Here is a 12,966-nt window from a genome sequence, read left to right as displayed (position 1 = left end):
AATACATAAATAATCAATGAGGGAAATCTAGAAAATTAAAATAGGCAATTAATTACGATTTATGGGATCATTGTTTTTAAACTAATTAGTTACACACTGAGCTTCGTTTGGAATAGTTAATATTGATTAGTACCGCTTAGTGCAGCCTTTATTTCTAGCTGTACTATCCGGTATTCTAAAACTCAACTCTTTTGTTTCAGTCTCAGTTAGTATATATTCATATTTTATTATTTTGTATTGTTAACATTTTCTGATTATGTCTTACCCTTTTTTCAATAGAAAAAAAGGTTTTACTCAAACTCTGCTAGCTTTGAAATAATCATTTGACCCATATTTACAGTGCCATTTCCGTATACCTACTAACACGAAATTATAGTTTGCTTCAGCATCGTGCAGTTATCGTTGTATTGAATCGATAAGCAACAGAAGGCTGCAACCTAAATTTTAACGCATTGTTTTTCAATGCAACAGGCAGCAGCAGTTTGCTTAAACAATCAGAATCAGGTTAGTAACGATAATTTCTGGTTTGATATTTCAGATCATAGCTTAGGATAATTTTTAATGGATTGATTGATAAGAACAGTCTGCAGGTTTTGTGAAATACAGAAGAATGTCAGCGCAATGTTAGACAAGTAGGTTTAAACATTTTATTAAGTTTGACACAATCAACCCAGAAACCGTCGCACATTATGTAGTACCTACATTATGTGCGTCAAACCCTTAAATGACACAGTTTCCGTTACCTACTTACTGACATTGGTCACTCATAAGGAAGATACGTAGAGGTAGTCTTATATGACGCAAGCTCGAGTAAGTAACTATAATTCCTGAATAGAGGATTTAGTTATTAGAGAAAAACGTTCCTTACACAAGATCTGGCAATGAAAAATAATACATAAGATACAACTTAAACATATACAGCAAATATGAGAGTCAAACTCGCGAAACTAAGGTTTCCGTACTGACTGTGCAAGTCTTACTAACAGAAACACATCATCTGCAACATTAAATTTCAACAATCTAGCTATCACGGTCCGCTAAAAGATAAAAGATAAAAGATAAAAGATGGGCATATCCCGATGGGCACGCCCCCTTGACAGACGGGCCGACAGTGATCCTTTTAATAGTTTGTGTTTGGAACCCTAAAAACATAGGAGCTAATATGGGAAGGTGGGGTAAGACGGGGTAGCGAGGTAAGATGGGGACCCTCCAAAAATATATAATACAGTATTAATTGAAAAGTTATTTTGACGCCATCTAGTCGTATTTATCAGTACTTGTTAGAGTCGCAAAAAGTTTGTTCGAAGGAGCGCACGATTCTTCATGGTAAGTACATTTTTAAAATTTGAAGTGGTTTTATCTAATTATTGAAGCATATAAAGTGCATGACTGTTATAATGTATGATAAACATAATGTGTGACATATTTTTTTTGTTAATTTGTATTTATTTTACTATTGTAAACTCATTAATTCATGCCGGTTTCTTTTGATTTATAACCTCTAAAAATTCAATACAACTTTTAAGTCCAGTTTGGGAAAGATGGGACACTTATGTGGGGCAAGACGGGGTAGGTACCCGATCTTATCCGCTGAGTTGTTATTCAGTTTGTATTGAGATTGCATTCAACATTAACTATTTTTTTATAGTACAGTTCCAAAAACAGTAATGTTGTCATTTCCTGATGCTTAAATGGCTACACCGCCGTAAATCATTTAGCAAACTCTCCACCTCCACCAACTGCTTCAACCTCATGTCTCAAGCAGGCAACAGTAAATGATTATATAGATAATGATGCATTCCATCTGGTTAGCCCGAAAAAGTTAATGCCTTATTCGCGATTCGCCGAAAAAAGACCAAGACAAGTTCGAAGAAGGGGAAAAGCAGCTATTATTACTGCTTTTCTATATAAAAAAGAATGAGAGGAAAACTAAAATAGGTAGAAACTAAAACCACATGTAACAAACAAAAAGTAAATGACAAAAATAACAATAAAGAGAACTTGAAAAACCGAAAAAGCGAAAAGGCACAGAAGAAGAAGATACAGAATGTCTATACTGTCGCGGCTTGTATTCCGATTATCATACTTGTATCACTTATCGTACTTGAGGCAAGTGAGCGCATTGTGTCTGTGCAGGAGTGGAAGACAGCGATGACGAAGCTGAACATATCTGCCCGGTTTGTGAAGATGACGGCGCTTAAATAGTCTATACCCCATCTTACCCCAGGGGTATACCCCATCTTACCCTATAGGTGGGGTAAGATGGGGTGATTCAGTTATTTTTTAAAAGTTTATATTTTTATGAGAAGAACTTATTTTTTTTTGTTTTGACTGATTGTTATTAAAAGAAGAAAGACTGATTATTTAATTAATAAAAGTTCCTACGTTGTGCAATTAAAAAAGATGGGTTTTATTTATGAAATACCTTAAGGTCCCCGTCTTACCCCACCTTCCCCTACGTATAATTATTATACATATATATTATACTGTTAACACTCCACTATGCCATATCTATCCTAGTTAGTGGTCGCTCAATGTTTGGCAGCCGCAATTAAATAGATAAAGTTAGTTGGCTTACATTTGAACTCCTAGTGCACGTCAGCTAAATTGGGTTGAGTCACTACAGAGATAATAAGAAACGTTTGTTGTTTCTGTGAATCATGTCATAGCATGAAAAGATGAATAAAACTTTGCGCTCATGATTGTGATGCAACCTCTTGTAAGAGTTGTAAGAGGAGTAAGAAGTCAATTCAGTGTGAATGCTTATGTGTATCTATCATAGTCAGTTTACTATTACTTCTGCTCATCATCATCATCACATCTGCAGATTACCGCCTTATGGAAGTCTTAGGTGTCTCTTAGTAGGGGACGGAAGGTTTCTTTAATATGAAGTTTCTGTCCCAAACCAAGTTTTGAAATATCTTCCAATTTTCCACAAATATCAAACGAACTTCCTCGAAATCGCAACGCCGCTTACTTGGAGCATCAACCATATGTTGCTGACGCATTAGCATTTGCGATATTCCGTAAATTTAGAAACTGAATTTACGTATAACGCTTACATCACAGCAACGCTTCCCTAAAATAATACTACACACTCGTATATAACTTTCTCAAAACCTCAAATACTTCTGTAAAGTGTCAAAAAGTGAGGTACAAATCTATTAGCTTTGTATCTCACTTTAGCTATAGTTATAGTCCATGATAGATAAGAAAAATAAATCGTCTGTATCAGTTGAATCAAATAGGTAATTGGGTATTTGGGTAACTACTTACATTAGGCCCATATCGGTCATAACCTTGTGTCGTATAACCATTTGTCGGTGTACCTACAAAGTACACAACGTCAAATGAAAATACCCATGATATCATTAATAGCGTATGATTCCGCTTATAAATACGATGCATCCTTTCTTCCCACGTGCGGAAACTGGAGGCGATTATAACTCTGCGCTAGTTAGCATTACAACATTATTATCTAAGTATAGGGCTTCTCTTGTCTTACTAGCGATCAGCTTGTTGTAGTCCTCCTTATCAGTAGCTCGGCAGAAGAGTTCTAAGACTTATCCTGAGGTCATATTTTCTTTTTCCAGTGATTTTGCCCATGCCCGCTGGCCTGCCAGGTGATCACTAACCTTCACTAGTCCAACTAGTAGGCACCGCTAGAAGAAGAAAAATAAAATGTGTCTTGTGGTTGTCAATAGTTTAGTCAGTCAATTCAATTCAGTACCAAACGTCTTCAAGTAAAATTATTGTGTGCCTGGAAGAGGGATGCCGCTTTACGCCGTTTATTGCGCTGTCACCCTCACTAATATTTTGTACAAGACATCGGTACATACTTGCCTATATTTTCAAAGCACCTTCATATTGTGTTTTCACGTACAATGGGCATTTGGGCAACCTTATAGGGATTTTCATTTTTAAATAGAATCCATATGTCCGCGTCGAACTCATTACATTTTCAAGGAAGGCAAGAAGGCAACAAATTATGATTCACACCTTGTTTGTGTCTGAATGACTAATTAGTTTTTACTATAGTTATTTTTTTCAGTGACATAAAATAACAAAAGAAATTAAGTATTCAGTTATGACGTAGACAAAGTGCTTGGAATTGTTAAAATGTGTAATGTAGAAAACAAGTAACAAGTGTTATGTTCCAATCAAATCAGAAGGAATTGCGAATAGTTCTTGTACTACGTACGTAGGCATGTGTTTATATTATATTAACAGCTTTAAGTAGCACAATGGTAACAATCATTTGCATAAACAAATGTCAAAAGGATGCCATATCGCATTAGCAAATACTTCGATATATCGTAATGAAAACAAGTTTATTTATTATAGAGACAATCACCATTATTTTAAAACGCATTTCCAATATTAAAGAGTGCGTTATCCTGGAGACGGTATATGTATAAAGAGGTGTATTTATAAGTACACGACCCAGTGTAAAGTGTATTCAGGTAGTTAGAAAAGTAATTATGTATTACAAGAGTAGAATTTATGATTTTGTTACGTTTTGGGTGCCATCACTGCTTCTAGAGAACCGGTTTTTTTTTTTATAAATACCGCTCAACATACTGGACCAGGGTCTTTTAGTCACAATTTGTTCTCTACATAACCCTACCGTAAAAGAAACTCGGTATTATATAATTGAAATTCATTACCTTGCTACTACTACTTTACGTAACTGTCATGGCGGAAGCGAGATGCAGCTATAGGAAATGTAGTGCGTTGTCCTGCTTACACAACTACAACGGAGTTACCCAATCCACGAGGTCGTGTAAGGCTCCAGTAGTGAATCAAACATGCTATTACACAGCTGGTATTGAACGAGCATTGTTATCGTAAGCCGACGGCTATTAAAGTCTTCAGTTTATAAAACAAGTAACTATAATCCGCACAGCATTATTTCAATAATAATGAGGTAAAAACTGTAATCCTACTAGAAGCAGTTTTGTTATGCAACGTTATTCTGTTTTCAATCTTAATTTATCTACCTATTGTAATAGTAACAAAATCCTTTCTTAACTATTACAATAGGCCTTTTTTGAGGCGAATTATTATTATTTGATTAGATACTGTTTTAGTATCGGACTTCGGTTGGATCCGAAACCCGTTATCAAATATTTTCTAATAAGCTTTATGAAATGTGTCCACATTTATTCGTATTGTTTAGTGATATATTCTCATAACGCTGTATAATGTAGAAAGTGTCTATTGTGCCGTTACGATCATTGAACTAGCGCTGTATAATGCAAATTGAGTGGAATTTTCGCAAGATTTGCATAATAAAAACAAAAAATATATAATTATGCAGGATTGAGCTATACCACTGGATGATCATGCATTTATCACTCTATGCAAAGGCTACCACTCACTCGAACCTATAGTTACATAAGCACTTTCTATAATAAGTCGCACATAAATAACATTAATTGACCTCCTAAGAGCAGTGCCGTATTATCCATAAGGCACTTTAGGCCAGTGCCTAGGGGCCCACTATGACCAGGGGCCCAACACCAAAGTAGGCATCTATAAACAAGCTCGATAAATGTTTCACTGAATGAAAATAACTTGAACCAAGGGGCCCCCACTCCCTTGTTGCCTCGGGGCCCCTGAGCCCCTAGATCCGGCCCTGCCGAACAGTTGAAAGACAAGATTATGTTTATCGTGTTCTGTGAACATATATGCAACCTCCGAGAACCAACTCACCTTGTACTTACTGACATATTGTCCTGTCATATCGAATTCTGTGCACAGTGTAGGAAGTACGGCAAACACACACATGGAAACCAATGAAATTAAAACTGATAGTGTTTTGTTCTGTGTTTACACACGTCTCTGTTGTAGTGTTGTATACAATATTGTATGCTTCAATTTTCGCCATCTTCCCGCTACGCTGAAGCGAGATGACCGTTCGGGCAGACTGTTACTAATTCGCTGGGGCCGCCAAATGACAAATAAACGAGTTACTCCGACAAGAAAATTATAGTCGATTGTTTGAAATATAACAATTGGTAGTTGGTCAATGGTCAATTATTTATTTATTTTTAGTTGTTTCGCTGGTGTTTGCTTGCATGTAAAAAGAGTATGACCTAGGAAAGGCCCATAGAGTAAAAGTATGTTATTGCTTGTGTCGCATATTGTGTTTAACCTCTAGATTCATAGAAAGAGAGGTTTTCCTTATTTCTCATACAAAAAGATTACTCTTCTCATATTATATCTAGCTATCGATTTATCCTTATGCTATGAACAAAACAATTAAATCTAAAAATAGTGTGAACGTCGAACTGTGTATGACGGTAGCCTTGATTTTCATTGTATTATGAGCGTTAGCGTCAGCCATGGAAAGCGACAAAGTGGACCGTACTACCACGGTCGGTTTCACAATGCTTTACCGTTGTTTACCTGCTTCCTGTCATCATTAAATACTAACGCCATATTCATTCACCTCGTAATCCTCGTATTGATTACTGCTATATTTACCAACTCAAGTAGGATCCACGTAAACATACAATACAACCTTTCATAATTATAAACCTACCCTTGGACGTGACGTCGTTTTGGGAGAGATGGATGGTCGTTACAAACATTCGCTGAGTTGTAGCCTTCGGTAAAATGGGCAGAGCTTTCTTTTAGAAAATCTCCGCGTTTGACAAACAAATTATAAACACGTAACCTCAGTGTATTTATGGATTGTCAGGATATCCCGTATGGATCATATAGGAGCAGTGAACTACCATCAATAATCGTCTTGTAAATGGTCTTCAGATGAAACTGACATACAACTTCGAGTCGTGTTTATATTCCACTCACTTTACACAATCCCCCACTAATAATCTATGGTATAGTGTTTTATTGTTTAATCCTGTTCTCAATTACAACGGCCTCGCCATTGGATCTATGATTCATGTAAACTCCAATTGATCCAGTCAAACCTTGTTTACACTGAGAGAGCTACTGAATTATACTTGAATTTGCCAAATGTTATTAGAACAGGTTTTATTTATTCAGACTTACTTGGAAAATGAAAGATCCTTTTTTAGCGAAGATTAGGTACTACCCCAAAAATAAAGAAATAAGAGGAAGACACGGGCGTACCGGAATCTTACTTACAAAAGCACTAATACCAGTGGAGTGCTTCAAATGCTTAGAAACGGATGGTATTGTGAATAAACAGCGTCTGTTTTGACAGATAGGTTTGCTGTAACTTTCGCATTACAATATTTCGAAAAAATTCCCAAGCCTAATCGTTACCGTTTAGTCAAAGATTTGTAAGTAGACAACTAATTGAGCAATCGTCTTAGAACAATTTGTATGGAGCCAACAGACTAATAAAAGTCTATCAAAATAATTAGAAGCGGAAGTTTTAATCAAGCGGCTTAAACGTTTATCTAAAAAGGTTTGTCCTTGTAAATGAACTAAAATAGCTTATTTCTTAGGCCTGGGCATCTTAAAAGGCCGTCAAATTGAAGCGGTATTATTGGTACAACGACATTGTTTTATAACTTGATTCAGCACTAGCGATACAGTGGGATTCCCCAGCTCATGTACTTGTACTTAAATATTCATTAAGTTACTTAGTATCATCATTTGTAGATATAATTCCTTAGAGAAGAACTTGCCCATCGTGCACAGCGTATGCACATTTTGCTTCAACCTTCCTTCAACGTTTGTTTTTTAATGAAGTTGATCAAATACGTAGATACTTATCTGTACACGTAGAACCAATTATTGTAAAGAAAATACTCGAGGTTCTCAGGCACTTTGAAGCATTGGGCTTCTATACATATAAATAAAGTCACGGTTCAATAATATTTCTGAGTAACTACAGCAACATTAGCAATAAAACAATATCCAGTTCAGCTGTTCATACAGAGACAGCTATACTTTGCAGTAGGTAGGTGAGTCACCTCGACAGCTATTTTATCAGTATCACAATGTTTGACAACACTGACAACGGCCTGTCTGTGGTCCTTGTAATGTTATGACCGACTAAAGTTAAAGTTCTTCAGCTGGTAGCTTACGAACCTACTTAAGTAGATTTATCGGCTTTGATATCCGTCTGAGTGCTTTTGTCGGTACTGATTCATTGTTTTATAGTGTGATGTAAGGATAGTTTAAACGTCAAGTAGTTTGATAGTATTACGTATAGAAGCATCCAGTTATAAGTCATAAATAACTAACCAAAGTAAAGGGTAGAGAGACCTAGTAGGCAGTGGTCGACAATAACAGACCGTAGTCCACTATACAATATGAAATATAATATTTTGCCAGGGAACGGTAATATTATCTAGCCAAGGGTTAGATAGGTACTTGGCCTATTTTTTTATAGTAACTTCCGTGGGAATGATTGATACTTAAATGATTCAACGGTTTAACAAATCCGTTGGGTGGCATATACATTTGAGGTTAGGATACCTACAAATGATTTGATTGATCAAATTTATTTTTAATCTGTAAAAAAATCAAAGAGTTATCAGACAGTATCACAGATACCGGTGCGTCAGCAATATGTTTGCATTTTCACCCTTTAGGTACGAACCCTAATAACTAGGTATCCATAGATTTTTTCTTACAGTGATGGTATGACCACGTACCGAGGCAAACAAGATAAACGTAACGAAAGAAAATAATGATAAGGTATATTCGCCATAGCTCTACTTACCTATCACGAGAACAAAACTAAAAACCACAACCTATAAATAAACCCAGACATCCATCAATTGAACATTCAAATCCAATGGTAGATATATATAATTGGCACTTGTTATAAAGTACTCAGACGAGTTGGGATGCCTACAGTCAATGTACTAAATGATTGTGGATGCGAACGTCCACTTACGTCACGACACAAACCACTTTCACTTCCGTTCTTCCCAGGGTCTTTCTACGCTGCATTCATGTTTGCACGTGACGTCAGAAAAGATAGCCACTACGCTAAAGACTCACAAAGCGTGCGTAAGAGGTGTCATCATTTTATGACCATTGCCTGCGAATGAAAGTAGGAGTCGACGACCGACGTGTGAGACATTAGTCTAAAAAAATATACTGATGTTTGTGGTAAAATTGATTTACAATGACAATATTGTGAGTGTTGTGGTAAGAATAATAATAATATGGTTACAGTTCCCACTTTCAAACACTAACGTATAGGATACGTAGTTAGCTTTAAAATCAAAGGAAAATTACGGTTTTACACTTGTAAAAATCTTGTGTGACGTTACTTGTCAGTATCTAAACTTTTTGATGTTATGGTCCCCCACTTTCATGTATTGTTCAAAAATAAAGTGCAAATTTAAATCAAATACCTGCAGCGGCTGCAGCAAAGGCCGCTTACACATCATATTTTTTAAATAAAACTGACTAAATAAACTTTAAGCATTTGGATTTGAAAAATGACATGTTGATAATTTTAAGACGTTGATAAAAATTGTTTTGTTTATACAACTTTTTTTAACTATTATTTAATTTTCTACTTTTGGTTAATTAATATGCTTACAACTTATTCAATTCTTATATAAAATTTTATTCCTACTGCGCCAAAACAAAGGAGATTCAAATAGAAAAAAGATGAAGAAAAAAACTTAAATCTTATCTGTGGATTAACAGGGCGCCAAATTCAGCAGAGTTATAGTTATAGAGTTAAGACAGCTGTGGTCGTATATAAAAGTTTTTAAATTTTAGTTGTTGTACTACTACGCCTATTATAAACCTATATAATTCGTAATATTTGAGTACATAATAAAATGAGTTTCGGTGAAATAATAGTCATAATACTTTTTTTAAGGAAGTTATCACTTATTGATTCGGTGATGGAAAATTCGAGCCACAATTTTATTCCTCGTTCCTGTCAGAACTCAAAAGATAGCGCAGCGTGGGAAATAGGTTTGTTGCATTTTATTTTATCAACATTACACATTACGAAATATCTACTTACTTATTACACTTCCTTATTTTCGTTCCGATTTTGTGACGACTTGAGCTTCTTGCATATAAAAGTTATTTGAAACTACTTAAGACATTTAGGTCAGTGGGTCATCTTAGGGTTTTTCTAAAACTATGAAATTTAGCTCTAAGCTTTATAGTTTTAGATCTTCTCATCATTGACAGTAGATAGGTAATGATTGAGTATATGAAACAAATCTGACCTATTTCTATATTGTACTCCATTTTACTACCTATATTAACTCTCCAGTTTACAATATACCAATATTAATGTTTATAATTTACATTATTTGCTAAAGACTATCAAACAGAAAGAAATAAAAGACTAAGTGTATGATTTTAAGTATCTTTTTTTTAATTAAAACATAAATATCACATAAATGTCTTTCATCAAATCACTTCTTACAATAAAAATTGAATAGGCTTGCTTTTTCACTTCATTATCAGAGCTTTAACATAATCTCATTAAAATAAATAAAATCAAATGATACTTTAAACATGAAACTTATTTGAGAATCCTGAGAAAAAACCAACAATTTAATTTACAGGAAAATACATTTTAGTTTAATTGGACGTAACATTTTTACTATAAGTTTTTAATATGCTATATAAAATTTATTCAATTAATTAGTAACTGTAAATTGTTATGATCTAACGTAACCTTCTTTTGCACAATGGGCAGATTTCGAGCCTATGCGCAGTTTCAGTCACAACAATTTAAATAATCAGATAGCTGCGCTTATAATTTTCTTATAAAAATTATTACATAATTCTAGTAAGTGTAAATCACAATAAACACTGTAATTATTCTAAAAAGCTTTCATTTAATTTATCATGTCTGCATTCTCTATGGAGATACATAAAATAATAAACAACAAAAAAAATCTGCTGAGTGATCTTGTTGAACTAGGATTGACAGATATGTAGATAGAAACTTTGGTTGCCCATCCAAATAAGTACCAATTGAGCAGTGTCTGGCAGCAAATTGTTAAAAATAAAACACATTTATACACAATAATTCACACATTAGGTACTTTCTTTTTGGATATCTATCAAATAATCTAACAGATCTACTAACAAAGTTAGTTTTAAAATATTTATTTACAATATTGTTATCTTGAATAACTGTGAAATGCCTTCATAATGATTGACTTCTAAAAGAACTTGGTAATAACATTTTTAATGAATGAAAACATACTTAAGTAAACCAGTCACACAAAATAAAATGTACAAAATAATTCATAAATACTTTAAGATATTAATAAACAAGTTGATAACACTCAGCTTGTTGTAAAGTTTTTGATGTTTAAAGATAATACTATTAAAATATATAAATTACACTTAATAAGCTATACAAAAAGCTAAAATAGCTGTTATCATTGTAAACATGGGTACATTATGAGCTGCTGAACTCTTAGTAATTGACTTTTCTGCATATGTCTGCAAAAGACCACATGGCACGCTTTTCCTCATGTTAGATGTAGGACTATTACGAATGACATAGCATTTCATTCCTGGTGTAACATTCACTGGAGCACCCTTAACATCTAAAGCATCCACTACTGTCGTATTTGTAGTGGTGGTGGTCACTACCACAGATGAAGCCAAGTTCACCCCGGTGCCATTAGGTGATGCTGTTGATGTTTCATTGTGAGTAGCATTTTCAGTTTTTCCTGGTAATCCTGGCACAATGGGCATACTAGATGCATTAACTGGAACCAGAGTACCATTAGGAAGCATTTCATAGAGCACATTACCAAGTACTGGTACCACTGGAGCTGCAGGGGGCTGTGTCGTTTGTTCCGGCATTTCATTCGCTCTATTGATTGTTGTAGTATTAGTTACGGTAGTTGTCGTTACTACAGTAGAATTGCTGCCTCCATGTTGTTTTTCTGCTTGATCTTGCAAAATAAAACTACTTATGATGTTGCAGTCTATTCTAGTTTCTTCGTAATCACCGTTGTCCTTTTTGATAGCGAATTTACAAACTTCGCCTGGTATTGGGGTGTGTGACTTATGTGACGATGAACTGTGTACAGCATATGCGGCGGCACCAAGAGTTCCAAGGTTCAAAAGCGCCAAACCGGCTAGTAATGTGCCGTATTTGCTTCCAGAATCTTTGTATTGGTAAACGTAGGTCGGAGGACTACCGTGGTACACCGGGTAATTCACTGGAGGGGCTCCACGAGTTGGAGCATAGCTGATTTGCTGTGGCGGAGTGTAGTGGTAATTGTTAGCGGAAGGGTAGCCAGCTTTGCTGGGGTAATTGTGACCAGTACCGCTACCGGATAGACCGCCAGAAGAGGGATACCCATGGCTACCTCCAGAAGAACCACGGTTACCACCCGCACTTGGATATCCGTGACTTCCTCCTGATAACCCACCTGAAGGATACCCGTGACTGCCGCCTGACGATGGATACCCGTGACTACCGCCGGACGAGGGATACCCGTGGTGGCTGCCACCTGACGAGGGATATCCGTGCCCCCCACCTGACAAACCGCCTGAGCGATGACCTCCGCCTGATAGTCCACCTGATTTTGGATAACTGTGTCCGCCACTAAAACCTTTTCTGCCTGATATTGGTTCTAACAGCAGGGCTATTAAAAAGCCGTAAAACAACGCAGTCTTGGGGAACAACATTGTAATTGTCACAAACACTAACTTGTTTTCACTAACACGTCCACTGACAACACTCTTGCGCACTGAACTGAAGTGAGGCGCCGCTAGCAGCTGCGAGCGTGCGAGCAGGCCAGCTAGTGTGCGAAGTTACGTCGTGTTTTTATGACGAAACGACTAGACTGTCGTTTTGTTTGCATTAAATGTTACCACAATTATTCGTAAATCTCCCTTTTAAAGTACGTGCATCGTACGTTTTAGCTCTTTGTAAACTACAGACATTTTATAAATGCTAGACTGAAAGATATAAGTAAATATCATTGACACCGTTTGCCATAGTTGCTACTTTTTAAGTTTCATCTCAGTTCTTTGACAGAAAGGAGTCTGTCATAGATG

The 12,966-nt window shown here is 35.8% G+C and overlaps 1 protein-coding gene across 1 annotated transcript; it reads right to left on the bottom strand.

Moving 5' to 3' along the window:
* Positions 1–10,323: 10,323 nt before the first annotated feature.
* Positions 10,324–12,732, bottom strand: LOC113491711. Its single transcript, XM_026868836.1, has one exon. It carries the CDS (start codon positions 12,592–12,594, stop codon positions 11,293–11,295), a length of 1,302 nt encoding a protein of 433 aa, XP_026724637.1. The 5' UTR covers positions 12,595–12,732; the 3' UTR covers positions 10,324–11,292.
* Positions 12,733–12,966: the final 234 nt, after the last annotated feature.

Source organism: Trichoplusia ni, chromosome 3, assembly GCF_003590095.1.
Source record: "Trichoplusia ni isolate ovarian cell line Hi5 chromosome 3, tn1, whole genome shotgun sequence".
Classification (NCBI taxonomy): domain Eukaryota; kingdom Metazoa; phylum Arthropoda; class Insecta; order Lepidoptera; family Noctuidae; genus Trichoplusia; species Trichoplusia ni.
Note: the sequence above shows the minus strand (reverse complement) of the source record. Positions and strands in the feature narration are given on the sequence as shown.